Raw genomic sequence first — 16,069 nt, 5'->3', positions numbered from 1 at the left:
TCATTTGCATTTAGTAGATTACTCACTGTGTTAGCATTATTTATTCACCAATAATATAGAAAAGTGTTTTGTGTTATATATATGGGTTATTCTACAAAAAGAGTTATGTGGGGAATCTACGTTGACTCTGCAGCAAGCCTCGAAAGCGGAGACCCATCCAATATGGCGGCGACCCTGGTTCACTCTCCAGCGCTCAATGAGGCATCTATGTATATGATGTCTATGGCCTATACAGCTGAGTCTCATCACGCCGCCATATTGGATGGGTCTCCATGCGCCTCCAATGCTTTTATTTGTAGGTGTAGACCAGGGGTGCCCAAACTTTTTGCCTCCAAGGGCCAAACTGAAAAATGATCCAGAGAGCCACGGGCCAAACGCTGCAGCTTTAAGGATGAAACACAAGAAAATGAACAGTTATTTTATTATTGTTCTATAGCAAATACAGTGACATACATAGATACATACATAGATACATACATACATACATACATAGACATCGAGGGGCAGGAAGCAATAATTACAGCCACTAAACTTTTACCAAGTGCAACGTGTCAACAACCAGAAACAGTGCATGTGGAACAAGGCGAGTTGTTGTTACTTAGTGGAAAACATGAAGTTGATCTTTGGACATTACCAGTCTCTCCATGTTGGGTTTCACCTTGCTCACTGACAAGGTCATTGAGGTGGGAGTCAGTCAGGGTCCTTCTGAATCTGGTCTTATTGGGGTTCATGACACTGAAAGTGTCTTTTCATCAAGTTCTGTAGGGCATTATAATAAACAATGACTTAAGGGACAAAAGCAAAGTGCTGGCGGGCCGATTTTGGCCTGTGAGCCCCACTTTGGGCACCTCTGGTGTAACTCAGACGACAACAATAACTCCACGAATTTTTACTTGATTTTTATCACAGTTTAGTTTGTTACAAAGGGCAGAGATATTGTTATGATACAGATCACTGTAAAACATTTAAAAACAACGTGCTTTTATGTTAAAATATTTTGATAAGACCTATAGTTAGGGATGGTTAGCATATGCTGCTAGAGGTTTAGACTCCTGATACACTGAGCTTCTCTCTCTCTCTCTCTCTTTATCCCTCTCTGTAAAAGCACTGCATTGGAGTAAAATGTATCATTTGCATTTAGTAGATTATTCACAGAGTTAACATTATTTATCAACCAATTATGTAGAAGTGTTTTGTTTGTGTGTTATATATACTTGTTGTTCCACAAAAAAGAGTTTTGTGGGGAAACAATGTTGACTCTGCAGCAAGACTCGAAAGCGGTGACCCATCCAATATGGCGGTGACGCTGGTTCACGCTCCAGCGCTCAATGAGGCGTCTATGTTGTATGATGTCTATGGTCTCAACACGGTTTCCAGCAGGCCAAGTGTGGCCTTCACGGCCTGCACGGAAATTTGTCAACTTCATTTATTTAGTACTTAAATAAAGCAATTAAATAATCAAATTAAATAAATAAATATCTCTGGTAAAACTGAACAGACTCAAAGTTAAAGTGTGTTTTTAAAAACTTTAACTACAGCTGCAGCTTCAGTTATCGCTAATTAATAGTCTACAACATGTTACAGTCCTTTTAACTTTATAAAAGTTTTATCTACATTACAGAACATTAACATCTGACCGTAAACCAGGACGAAATAACCAGCGTCTACTTCTGTCTGATCATGCAGGAGAGGTGATCAGCTCCTCTCTGACTGCAGGTGGAGCTGAGTGTTGACCGAGCTTTTCTTTAGGACGGGAGAGAGGGGGGGGTTCACTGCTGCTACAATGGAGAAGAGAAAACTACACGTTCTTTTCATGTTAGTCACCAAGAGACCCTGATTCACCAGGAAAAAAAAAACACTAAACCTGTCTATGTTCCTTTCGTGCGTAAATAAACCCACAGAATGGTCTGAAACGTGCTGAATACTGCACCAATGCAGCTAAGTTAGAAACAGAAGTAAAGTGTGCATCAGTTTAATCAGCTTAAAATTAAACTGACAAAGGTTCTGCGAATAAATGCGTTACTTTAAAAAGAAAAATGTTAATGTTTCTGTAATTAATTAGTCGTAATTAGTCGTAATTTACGCGTACTTAACGCGTTAATGTCCTGCCCCTAATAACAGCAACATGTTTGGCTTTTATTTTTAATTTCTAAAATCTACTATTCTCATTTAAATATTCACAAACTTTCTTGTAACGAAATGAGAGATGTACAGTTGGAGAACACATTTTAACAGTACACATTAAGTTTAGTATGTAGAGCTATTAGAAGCAGGTGCGACCCAGATTTCACGAACACAGCAACACCATCTCTGTGAAACTGTGGAGCGGATTTTAAAAGCTGTTTAACCAAGCATAATATCAGAGAGGATATCAGCGGAGTACTTCACCGTTTTGGAAACAACAATTAACTTTGAGCAACAATGTCCAGTTTAACTGTCAACCATCTTTTTTAGTTTTTGCTGTGTTTTCCATCTTCTTCCCGTTAGATGGCAGTGTAGTACTGTCTAACAACACACTGCCCTCCACAAGAAGCAGAAAAATCAGTCCTAGATATAAATACGTCCTCTGTGACTAAAATAATAATAAACACGTAAATAAAAAGTGAGTTCTATCAACTAATATTTTGATCAAATCTTTTGATAAAATACCTATTAGGAAAAATATATAAGATATTTCATAGAAAATATTGGCTCATTTTGAATAGGATGCCAGCAACACGTCAAAAAAATTTGGAGCAGGGCAACAAAAAGCTGAAAAAGTCATTTGAATTAATAAAAGACATTTTTACAACTTATTAGGTAAATTGGCAGTAACATGACCGGATATAAAAGGAGCATTTCAGAGATGTGGAGTCTCTCAGATGTAAAGATGGACAGAAGTTTACCAGTCTAAATCAATCTGACTCTAAAGATTGCTGAACAATTTCAGAAAAATGCTTCTCAATGTAAACTTGGGAAGACTTTGAAGATCCCACCATCTACAGCATATAACACCATCAAAATATTCAGAATTAGGAGAAATCTCTGTACGCAGGGGACACCGGATAGGTCAAACTGGATGCTGGTGATTTTATGGCCCTCAGATAGTGCTGCTTTAAAAACAGACCCTACTGGAAATCATGGAGGGTTAAAGCTCTATCATGCAAAGAAGAAGCCTTGTGAAGAGGATCCAGAAACACTGCTGTCTTCTCTGGACTAAAATTCATCCAAAATGGTCTGAAGGAAAATGAAAAACTGTTCTGGAAACAGTTCTTTCTTTCTGAAAGTCATGGATGTAGACTTAGAGGAGAGGAGAGGAAAAGAGGAGAGGAGAGCATTCATTCAGCTTATTATCAGTAGACAGTTCATAAGCTTTGACTGTTGGCAGCTGCCACGTCTGTGAAGCTCCATCAATGCTGAAAAGTACATGGAAGTTTTAGAGCAACATCTACTCCCATCCAGATTATGTTTCTCTCAGGGAAGACTTTGCAGGTTTCAGCAAGACAATGCTGAACCACATACTGTAGCCATCACACCAGCTACAGGAGAAAGGTCTGACCTTCCTGCAGTCCAGACCTTTCTCCTGCAGCATCATGGAACCAAAAATCCAGCAACAAAGCCCCGGTACTGAGCAGCCAGAATCCAGCATCAGACCAGAATGTGAAAAAATTGCTTTTCTAAAACTCCAGCCACTGGTCTCCTCACTCTCCAGATGTTTACAGACAGATGTTATAAGAAGAGGAGGTGCTACACAATGCTAAACATCACCCTTGAACATCATTTTACAAATGTGTTACTGCCATTAAATTCAAAATGTGCTAAAATGGTTTCAACATCTAACATGTAGTTTATGTTGTACTGCAGGGGCGGCCATCTCCGGTCCTCAAAAGCCTCAGTCCTGCAAGTGTTGAGAGTTTCCCTGCTACAACACACCTGACACACATCAGACCTAATTAGCAGACGTGCGCAGATCTTGACATCAAATTCTGTACAAGTCTGCAGGTGTATACACATACAGGTGTGTGTGTGTGTTTGTATATCTGTCTAATAACAGTTAATATTACGTGCATATTAAATGTGCAATTCACATGATGATAACTGGGAAATTATCAGCTGAGAGCATGCATGCAGGTATTTTGATGGCATAATCATAAGACCATGAAGTATGGAGGAGTAAAAGTGCCACAATGTATCAATTAAATACATAATTATTTAATGAAATAAATGTGTCATTAATTTATTAAAACATTAAATGTAAAATTAATTAATTAATTAAATGTGTCAATAATTATGTAAAATAGGAAATAAATGCACAAACATATAATTTATTAATTAATCATTAATTATTTAATGCTTTAATAAATGCTTGATACATTTAATTGATCAAATAATTAATTATTGAATTAATACTTTGTGGCACTTTTACTCCTCCATTATGAGGCTCAGTTTTTTTTGTGATTAATTAATTTTTCTCTCCGAATTTTGACATATTTGTCTTTTTTAAGAGTTCTTCAGATAACTACCAATTAACTGGTTATCATTAAGATGAAAAATGAACATTTATTGGAAATTGTCAGTTGTTCAGAATCTACAACAAGACACAAGGTACTCTGTTCACTTCCAATCAACTTCCAATCAATTTCCTAAACTCTAACAAACAAAGACTTCTTTGTTTTTTATCATGGTTTTTAAAGTATAATTGGACCTTTTTCGTGAGATATAGTGTTAAAATGTATTTTTAATTATGGGAGCTCTAAGGTTCGATAAAAATTACACCCTATTTTTTCTTTCCTCTTACCATTTTAATCCTTTGGACACCTCATCTTACACTGATTAAACATAAAAATATTTTTTTTATCTAATAAATAAATAAAGCTAGATATTTGAGCAGTACATTAAAGGTGGAGTATGTATGATTTTCAATATTTTCTAAATAAATTAACTAATAAAATAACTAAAATCATAATTAGATAGGTTTTTTGAACATGTAGGTTCCAGTCTGTCCATATTTGATGCGTTATTAAATTCCAAGTTTAATTAATGACAAATGACAAAAAGCACTTTTTTTTTTACTGGTAGGCAAACATTTAAGAAGGGTCTTTGTCATTAGTTAAACTTGTAATTTAATAACACATCAAATATGGACAGACTGGAACCTACATGTTTAAAAAAAAACTATCTAATTATGATTTTAGTTATTTTTTTTAGTTAATTGATTTTGAAAATATTGAAAATCTTACATACCCCTCCTTTAAATCACCAAGTAATTACTATCAAACCAGTAACTGACGTTTCTGCTTGGGAAAACTGTTATCTGTTTACATGATATCTTTATTTGGTGCTTTTACGCAGAAGCTAGAACACTTTAATAAACCCATAAATAAAATGTAAAAGAGGGAAAATTAAAATAAAGACATCAGATTCAGAGCAGAAGATTGTAAATGGAAGACTGAAGTTTCTGTACATCATTTCAACATATTTACATTTGATCTTGTGCAGGATTCACTAGACTGAGGAGAAGTAAGCAGTGTATTGTTTGTCAGTCAGGCATTATTTCACATTTTGTACACTGTGAAAAGACTTCAGCATGCTTCATACAAAAATATCCAACAGGTTAAATAACTGGGTTATTTTACTTACTATTATTATTATTTATCATTACACACACATGCATGTTCAATATTTTGGTCTACAAATCTATTCTACCACTTGTCTCCATTTATATGCATGTTTTGGATTATTACACTAGCATTTCCTTCAAGTGAAACCTGCACAGCAACAGAGTAGGAAAGATTGCTCCCACACAGTGGACTACACAAGTAACAAGTCAGATTGCCGTCTGAAGTCATTTTCAGGCATGAAAAAAGACACAAAGTACAATCACTGGCAGCATAAGAGTCAAATAAACATGCAAAACAACATAGATGTCCTGTTGTCATATAAAAATAGAGTCCTTCCTCTCAAATACTTGTAGCTTTATAGCAGAAATAAGGCCACATGTTCATTTTCCTTCTGATACAGTGAGACATGCTCAAAAATTCAGACAAATCCAGATTAATCCCCTTATAATACAAATTTACAAACCTCCTATACTTTCTGTTTTTTGTGGTATCATCAGGTTTAACACTTCATGAACTGTGTGTATAGCTTACAAGTGTCAAAGTTCAGAGACAAATAAAAGATTCAACCAAATTGCACAGAATATGTTTTATAGGTGTGCATGTGCGGCAGAGAAAGACAGCACAACCTGTCACAGTGTCGGAAAACTACCGTGCCCTTGAAAGCTCAGTGCGCTACAGTGTACATAAAAATAAACAACACAGATGCAAATGAAGTTTATTAAATATATGCAGCATTTCAGCAACAAACAAAAACAGAGACAGGAACAAAAATGCAAATGCAACCAAAAAAAAAAAAAAAGTATAAAAATGTGGAAATGAAACATGATAAAACAGAACCCACTCTAAAAAATTTAAATTAAAGTTACACAATTTTATTCAATATGAAATCTTTCTTTTGAAAATCTTTGTCAATTTCTGTGAATGAAGATGGAGATGAAGACTGGAAAAGTGAGTTTTTTTTCACTGGTTTCAGAGATTTTGGTTTCATTATTTTCATTTATGTTTCCATCACTTCCGTATCTCTCGACCTTCTAAAGTTAAAGACATTGGGAAGGCGAAGGATATTCATTTAGCTGCAAATTATAAATTTGCCACTAAGTGTCACTAAATCTTACACACTGTTCATCCAAGTGGAAGTCATATTGTCAAACTTCAACTGCATTTGGTTATTGAGGTTAAGTTAAATCAGCTGATATTGATTTGTCCCTTTTAGTGACAATGAATTGCTGATAAGAGGCTAGTCTGAGCTAGCTAATTTAGCTGATTTCAAGAATTCTTTTCTTTTTACTTAATGGTATAACTGTGTTCACTTTGTTGCTTAACAGTTTTGTTATAGTTTCCATTGATGAGAATTGTTTCTTAAAAAAGCTAGATAATAATCCAACAAAAAATAATGCCAGGTCATGAAACCTATATTGAAAAAAATGTAGACTTTTGTCTATGTCTAAATGACACAAACATACTTTGCAGAAATGAGCTTTAATCAGACCAAATTTTGTAAAGTTGAAAGGCAGGACAAGTTGGACCCAGATCCATTGAGGAGTGTGAAGCACCTACCACTAGTGACAACGACAATATTGAAGTAAAATTAGCATTTCAGCCATTCTGAAATCAAAGCTAACTGTCTGTCCGACTGTTGATACATCCATTAATCCAATCATTTATCCATTCATCCATCCATCAGTTCGTCTGTCCATCTATCCATGTCCATCTGTCCTAAATATGCCCTGAAAACCCTTCAGCTGATCCAGAATTCTGCAGCCAGAGTCCTGACCAGAACCAGCATGAGAGATCATATTTCTCCAGTTTTAGCCTCTCTTCATTGGCTGCCTGTTGAATCTAGAATAGAATTTAAAATCCTTCTTCTTACATATAAAGCCCTCCACAACCAGGCACCACTATATATCAAAGACCTCATTGTTCCTTATATACCAACCAGAGTACTTCGTTTGCAGACTGCAGGCTTACTTGTGGTTCCTAGAGTCTCAAAGAGCCGAGCAGGAGGCAGAGCCTTTGGTTATCAGGCCCCTCTCTTATGGAATAAGCTCCCAGTTAGTGTTAGGGAAGCAGAATAACAGTGTTGCATCATTAACATGTATGTCTCCTGGCTCAGCAGGTCTCCCTGGCCGGGAGTAGCAGTTCCTGTTGTCTATTGTCTTTCTGTCCTCTTCCCCCCACACAGCAGAGGCAGATGGCTGCCTGTCTTTGAGCCGGGTTCTGCCGGAGGTTTCCTTCCTGTTAAAAGGGAGTTTTTTTCCTTCCCACTGTTGCCAGTGTGCTTGCTCAGGATGGGAGATTGAGTTGGACTCAACTCAATCTGTTGGTTTCCTTATATAGGCTATTATGAATTGGCCTTCATTATGTTTTCCCCTCTGTCTGTAAAGCGTCTTGAGATGGCATTGCCGTGATTTGACGCTATATAAATAAAGTTGAATTGAATTGAATTGAATTGAATCCATCCATCTATCCATCGGTCCATCCATCCATCCATCCATCCATTCATCCATCCATCTATCCATCGGTCCATCCATCCATCCATCCATTCATCCATCCATCTATCCATCGGTCCATCCATTCATCCATCCATCCATCCATCCATCCATCAGTCCGTCCGTCCATCCATCATCCATCCATCCATCCATCCATCCATCCGTCCATCCATCCATCCATCCATTGCTGATCCCCTGTGAATTGAGATACTTGAACTCCTCTACCTGATGCAGGTTCTCATTCCCATCCCAGAGAAACTCCACCCTTAGTCTTAGATTTAGCGGTTCTGATCCACACCCCAAAAACTTCACACTCGGCTGATAATCTTCCCAATGAGTTTGACATCACAATCTAATGAAGCCAATAGAACTACATCCCCTACTAATAGACCCAGTCCCGAGTCCACTAAGCCAGAAACCCCTCAACACCTCAGTTGCTCCAAGACATTTCGTCCTTAAATGTTGTGAAAAGGCTCAGTGACAGCATCAGTCTAAAGGAGTCCAACCTTCACTGGAAGTTAATCTGAAATACTGTCGGCCAGAGATACTTGAGTCTCATATTTGGGCTTGAGTCACAACTTGGACTCACTCTCAAAAGAATTTAGGTTCAACTCAGACTCCCAACGGATTTGACTTTAAAGGTTTTCATCATGATTCTCTCTGACTGATTTCCTGTCTGTTGTCATTTCTCCAGGCTTAACACTAGCGTATGCAGTGCAGGGATCACCAACTCCGGACCTCTCAGACCAGAGTCCTGCCGGTCCCACTTCATCTGAATCTGACTGCAGCTGAAAAACATCTAAACTGCAGTCTTAGTTCAGAAATGTTTTCTATGAGTCAAGATGGATTTATCCAAAAGTCATGGATAAGTTATATGTTCAGAGCATATTTACTAATTTGGATAAATATCAATGCACATCAACAGGTTTTCCAAATTTATTAGACCAAAAGAATAGTCCAGCGTAGGGTACGAAGTATTAGCATATGTCGATAATCAGTAATGTAACTACGTGCTGGTAGATAAGAGTTTTAAATTACTGGGATACCACAATGTGGTTTTATAAGCAGATCAAACAGCAGGCATTGCATGGCAAATAGTCATTACAACCCACAAAGCGTGACGTGTGAACATGTCTACTGCTGGCAATGCAGACCAAGTTCAAGGGACTGTATTCTGAAAAATAATTCATAAGCCTTACACTTAACATAGTTGATTAAATCTGCTGTAAATTCATTTGAATATATTTTATTTACTTAAGTAAAATTCCCATGGTTAGATGACTAAATTATTTTAAAAAAAAAATAAATTAAATAAATTAAAAAATAGTAACACGGCTAGCTTAAACTAAATAAAAAACTGAATGCTGGGGGTCAAAGTTTAGATTGTAGTGACATCTAGTGGCACAAAATGTAAATTGCATCTGCCTGAAAAGCCCACTGACCCCCAGAATATCCTGACCATTTGTTGAGTAACACACCACTTCTTATTTTACTGGTATATTTAGCTCAGAGTCAGAAGGTTGAAATGGAAAAAGAAAAAAACTTCCTCATTTTTATATTTCTGTTGAGCTCGTTGTAACTATTTATGCTACATGCCAAGCCACTCACACATTGTAAAACTAATTCACTTGTGTCTGGACTTTGTTTAGTCTGTTTTACATTTGTTTTGTTCTTTTTTTTTGTTCTTTTTTTTTCAAACAGCACTGCTTTGAGCTTTCAGGGCCACCGTTAAAAAACAGATGTGGGGTTTCTGTTCAAGCAGTAACTCACTTTTCCTGAATAATTCATTCACACAACAAAGCCTGGGCAAATCTCTGCCTTTCACTCTTTCGCTCGGTGTCATCCCTCCTGGAAAAATGAAGAGTAGATGTGACCTTGACCCTCTCATTCATTTTCTGCTACATATGAAGTATTCCTGCCTGTGAAATACACACTGACCAAATCTTTTCATTTTAAAAGGGAACATGTTCCAGACAGCGTGAGAACCAGAGGCACCCACCTCATGCATCATTCATTCCAAATGACAGCCTCGGCGGAGGGAGTTAGACTTTAAAGGAAGATTGGGGACAGAAAACACACACAGACATGGTTATATTCAGCTTTGCAACTGGGGCTGAAACCATCTGCGGCGCCACATTGTTAAACTGTAAGGTGGTTGGAGGAGGAGGAGGATGTACTGGAGCAATCTGTTTTCCATCTTGAGCCGATTTCATGGGCTGAAATGTATTTTTTGCTCTCCAGAGATGCTTCAAAGCGCCTCCCCTCATGTCTATATGGGATTAGTTTAGATTCGCTCCATTTCTGAACGGTGACCTCGAAATGCAGAACACTCACTGTCCCTTAGCGTTAAAACATACACGAGTTCAGCATCCAGCAATAAGGAAAAGCATCCTCATCCTGAAGTAATAACATGGACTGGTTTCCAGTGGATCTCAGATGCCACAACCCGGACAGAATTATTCCTGCTTTTCTCATCCCAGCTCCGCTGTCAAACCTTTAGATTGCCCTGAGAATAAACAAACAAGGAAAGGTCGTCCGCCTCGGTGTTGTGTTTATTGACGGCTGATAAAAATCAAATAGCTTGGATAGCTGAACATTTATTTCTCCGTCACAGTAAGCAGAGACAGTAGGACAGAAGCTGAGGTGGAGATAAAGGAGCTGGACCATTTCTGCAGGAAAAATGTTGTCAAAAGAAGTCTCAAAAGGCTGAGGTCAGGTACTGGGACGAAACAGCCGACTCTGGAAAAACATCTTTGCATTTGAATCTTTTCTTTGAAATGCTCAGACTGCATTTAAAACAAAGTGTGTGTCGTGGTCGGTCCTGCTAAACGTCCGAACCTGAAACATGAACACAAAATGTCCGTTTTTTACTCTTACAGTCCTGGTCCTGCACAGGAATTATTTCCATTCACACTAAAAAGAAACAACGGCTCAGTTTACAGATTTGGTTTGTTCCAAGCAACCCTGGACAACCCCACCTCCCCCACTCCCCCCCGCGCCCCCCCCACACACACACGGATGCTCTCTGCTTTCATTCAGGTCTGTGTGTTGCGTTGTTTGGGTGCAGGAGTGTTGGTTGCAGTGGAGGTGGACATGGAGGGTGCGTCGGAGGTGGCAGGAAGTGGGGGACGTGGTTCGACCCCCCGGCTCTTCATGAAGGACAGCAGCTGGTCCGGAATCTCTGCCAGGACGTCTTTAGCCAGCCGGGCCATGCTCAGGATCTGGTTTCCTGACCGGTCGATGTAGTCCCGGAAAGGAACAAACTGGATGAAGACAAAAGTGGTGGGTTAGTTCACCCGCTGAGAGCTGGAAGAAAAGTCTGAGGGTCCTGCACAGCATCTCCCCAATAAATATAAACTAATCCGTTCATTAACTGCAAAGTATTACAGAGCAAAGTGAGACATCATCTTGATAAGCCTGAAAAAAAAAGCAAAAGATGAAGGTAAAGGGTTCATTGACTTTGTCTGTTTAACAGCTGGTTTTTCCAGTTGTTGTTTACTAAACCAAAATGAACAAATGAGAAAATAAACTCATCTGTTTTTTTTATTTGTGTCCAGAAGAAAAACAGCAAATAATGAGCCCCTGAGGGGCTTTTTTTAAACTTTCTGAAAGAGCATGAAACAAAGGACCTGGCTGAGTTGTGTACGAATTTTATTCTTAACTAAAAAAGACAGTGATTTAAATTGCATTTTAAAACCAATTCAAGATGCATTAGATGGAAACAGGAACTCTGTAGACTAAATGAAAACTGATGGTATGGCTGCAGTCTCTGCTGGGTATCGAAGATCATCCAAAACTTCTTCACAGAAAGCTTCAAATTTCTGTAGCAAGCCCAAAGGTGGAACTGATGATAGCTGGAACAAAAGTATCAGTACTAGAAAACCACAACATCTTCCTGCTGACTAGGAAGGAAGGCGTCCATCTGTGTGAGGAGACAAAGCTGGGACTCATCAGTGAGGCAAAATATAGCAGAAGGACGCATCCTGACAGTGTGGCATAGAGGCAGGTCCATCCTGCAGGGTATGGACCAAAGCCGGCTCTAGGAATAGATACATGAGGGGGCATCATGGGTGCAAGTCATGCTTCAGTTCTTTTTGTTGTTATTATTGTTTATAAGTGTTTTCTAACACTGAAGAAATGGATTATACTTTGTCAAGCCTCCAACCAAAGACCTGTGCAGCTTTGGTGTCCCACCAGAAACTAAAGATTCTGCTGGTATAACTCTTAGGGTCACTGAGGCATGCAAACCCCCTGACCACAATAAGGTGGCAATCGATCGGGGGGGGGGGGACGGAATATAAAAATTATAAATACATTAAAATAAGAAAAAAACAACAAAAATCAATCATAAAAGTTGTAACAACCAACACCATAACAAATGTCTCATTAGACTGTCAAATAGCAATAATAAACTAAAATATTAAACTAAGCTAAAATAGGCCAGGGGTGTCCAGCTCCTGTCCTTGAGGGTCACAACCTTGCAGGTTTTCCATGTATCCCTGTTCCAACACACCTGACTCAAGCTAATTGTCATTGTGCACAGCTTCATTGGCCTTTGGGTCCATTTAATGGGGGACAGAGAGGTAGTAAATGCATTTTTGGCAGATTTGATTTGAGGGGGCAAAGTGTTTGTTCGAGGCCCCTTCTTGCCTCTGCCTAAAGCCGGCCTCGGTATGGACACTCAATTCAGTCCTGCGAGGTTGGAAAAAGGCTTTCAATGTAATCCTGCTCCAACAAACCTGAATGTAATTAAATGGATATAACAGCCAATCAAGTTCTTCACAATGATTTATTAGGTTGAACCAAGTGAGTTGTAACGAATGGTAAATGGACTTGTACTTATATAGCACTTTTCTAGTCATGCAGACCACTCAAAGCACTTTACACTACTTGTCAGATTCAACCATTCACACGCACACTCATACAACACACTCATACTCCGATAGGCACATTGGAGGGCAGCGTGGGGTTCAGTGTCTTGCCCCAGGACACTTTGGCATTTTAGTCAGGGGAAGCCTGGAACCGACCTCCCAACTTTCCAGTTGAAGGACAACTGCTCTTCCTCCTGCGCTACAGCCACCCCAAGGTAGTAAATGCATTTTTGCATTTACTAACAGGCATGTGTAGAGTAGCCCTGCTGCAGGGGGTGTCTCACAACGCTTAGAAAGGTTTTACCTGATATGTTTTCATTAATTTAATCTACATTATCAGAAAGTGTTGCAGGTCAGGGGTTCAGTCACTATCATTACACATTTATACGATACAGTGTTTAACAATGAAACTCAGAAGATAATCTGCACATGGAAGAGCAGAAAACTGTACCTGGACGATGTCTCTCTCAGCAAAGCGTCCCCTGGAAGACACTCTGACCTCATCCCCATCCAGCTCCTCCATAGCTGCAGACAGCAAACACCACATGTTACTGTCATCATATTTAGGCCAGACAGCTTGTCCAGGATGGGCAGTTTTGTTGGAAGGTAACATAAAAGATTTGGATGGAAGAATGTAGATTAGATTTGAAATACAGATTAGATTTAAAAAAGGAAAAACTCTCTATTTTCATTTTAAACTGTGGGAAATAAAAAAAACATTAAAACTGGATTTACCAGAACTAAGGTTTGGATCAGACTTGAGGTTCTGTGTAAATTTGTTCCGGATATCAGGAGCAGAAAAACTAAAAGTTTAAGTCTAACTCAGGATCGAAAGCAAACATGACCCGGATGATCTTAGGAGTCTCAGTGGCTCATATGGCATCAATAGGCCAGATCTATATGTTGAACCACAAACAGAACCAGTGCAAAGATGTGAGAACTGGAGCAACATGTTCCGATGTGCTGTAAACCCCCATTACAGTCATCAAGATTACTGAAAACAGTTGATGAAGAAACCAGTTGAAATCATGCTTTGCTAATAATCATCCATTATCTGAGCTAGTGGGAACATCAGGATGCTGTACAACAGGGGGCCCAACATGGAGCCTTGGGGGACTCCACATGTCATGGCTTACGACATCTTATTTATCTGATACAAAGTAGTCCCTGTCCTTCAAGTAAGATTCAAACCAATTTAAAACAAATCTGTTTGTTTCATCTCAGGGGTGGTAGTAGCTCAGGTGGTGGAGCTGCTTGTCTTATGACCTAACAGAGTCTTGCTCCACTGCGCTACTGCAGCCCCGTGAGGTACTTGACTGTTCTGTAAGCCCAAGCCCAGATGAATGCAAAGGGTTGTGTCACGAAGAGCATCCAGCGTAAAACATCCCATTTTACCTGTGCAATGATTTGCTGCATGACCCTTCAGAGGAACAAGCCGAAAGGTAAACGTCTGTTTGTTTCATCACATGTCTGCCGTTGGACTGCTTGTACTGCTGGTTTCGAAGGTATCAATTTTTCGGTATCAATCCGCACATCACATCTACATCTTTCAACGTGGGAAAAATAACACAATATTTACATAATGAAGGTTTTTTATTCAATTTGGCATACCAATTCTGCTTTCAGACCTAGTTTTTAAATGAAATTAAAACATAACCAGCATCTCAATTCCTCCATTTTGATGTTCCAAAAGCAATGCTCAGGTTTTCTTTTTTTTCTTTTTTTTTATTTTTTTAAATCTACTCAGCACAAATCAAAATTCATGATAATATTCTAGTCTATAGGAGAGATACAACCTACCTCTTCTATATTTTCCAAACAGGGAAGCCATGATAAATAAAGAATGTCAACACCAAACTTGTGCCAGCTTGATGTCTAAGCCCAGTCACTCTGACCTAACCTGCATTTATTGCATGTCTGCATTGCTGTCCATCTTGTACTTTATTGTTTAGCATTCAGTGTATGGACCAGTCTGTCTTACTGCACTGAGGCTTGAATATTATTTCCTCCATTTCCTCATTTGTAAGCAGCTTTGAAAAAATATTCTGCTAAATGAATAGATGTATATACAGTATAATGGATGTGTGGTGGTCAATACCTCAGACTGATATTCTAAAGAGAACTTATACTGTTGTACCTTAACACTCACTAAATGTTCAGCGTCTCAGTCCAGTGACGGGTTTAACACAATGTTAAGTAGAGACAGTTGGAAGGATGCTAAAACACAACTACAAACAGAAATAAGATATAAATGAAGCAGAGCTCTCATCATCAGGCAAAAACTAATTTTAAAAAGGTCAACATTTTTGTTCATTATCAAAACTCTGCCGCCTGATGACTGGAAGTCTGTAAACTTCCAACCGCAAATCTAATGAACTTCATTTCGTCTGCAAATTTAATGCCATAAAAATAATTACAATGTTGTGGCTTAAATTTTATGCAAACCAGCCTTTAATAGCTTCTTCAGTATGCCTCATTATGCTGCCTTTGAAAACAGTGCAGGGCTGCATTTCAATATCTGATGCTCATCCCATTATAGGAAGCGCTAGCGTGGAAAATGTAAGAGCTCAGTGTTTGTGTTGTTCATTTAACTTCATTAATTTGGGCTACATCAGTGCTATAATTTTCAAAACAATTAACTCAATAATGATTACACACTTTATAGTTCTAAATGTGGTAGATGGTTCTGTAGGAATGCGGGCAACCTTGGAAAATCTCTGTTTGGGATGTTTGTGTCCTCAATTAGCTGTAAGCACAGATAAGGTGGTTCATTATGTTGTTGTCTCTGTTTTCAAAACGGCTAAAAGGAAAATCTCTCTTTCTCATCATAGTGAAAGTCAATAATTCACTCATTAGTGTAACCAGTTGCAGATGAAGAGTAGATGTCTGGCTAGCTTGACTTGGGTGTAAACAAGATTAATTATCTCTCCCAGGAAAAATGTAAACAGTCTCTAAAAGCACAAATATTCTATTTGATTTGATTTTTATTGCAGATTCTAAAGGGTAAATGGGGAGGAAAGCACTTAGCTCGTGAGACAATGCAACTGATTTAACATTCATAGTCAAATCAAATATGTATTGATCCTTTAACAAAAAATTAGATTTCTGT

General features: G+C 38.5%; 1 protein-coding gene across 1 annotated transcript in view; it reads right to left on the bottom strand.

Moving 5' to 3' along the window:
• Positions 1-11,124: 11,124 nt before the first annotated feature.
• The window catches only part of LOC306757746 (copine-9-like), a gene marked incomplete at both ends in the record, with an annotated part of 209,250 nt that continues 204,305 nt past the window's right edge, over positions 11,125-16,069 (bottom strand). Inside the window, 2 exons of the mRNA XM_079242872.1 lie at positions 11,125-11,352; positions 13,412-13,485. Of these exons, the coding sequence (XP_079098998.1) occupies positions 11,125-11,352; positions 13,412-13,485 (302 nt within the window). The remainder of the gene's footprint in view (positions 11,353-13,411; positions 13,486-16,069) is intronic.

This window comes from Telmatherina bonti (assembly GCF_933228915.1).
Source record: "Telmatherina bonti genome assembly, chromosome: 6".
NCBI classification, from domain to species: Eukaryota; Metazoa; Chordata; class Actinopteri; order Atheriniformes; family Telmatherinidae; genus Telmatherina; species Telmatherina bonti.
Note: the sequence above shows the minus strand (reverse complement) of the source record. Positions and strands in the feature narration are given on the sequence as shown.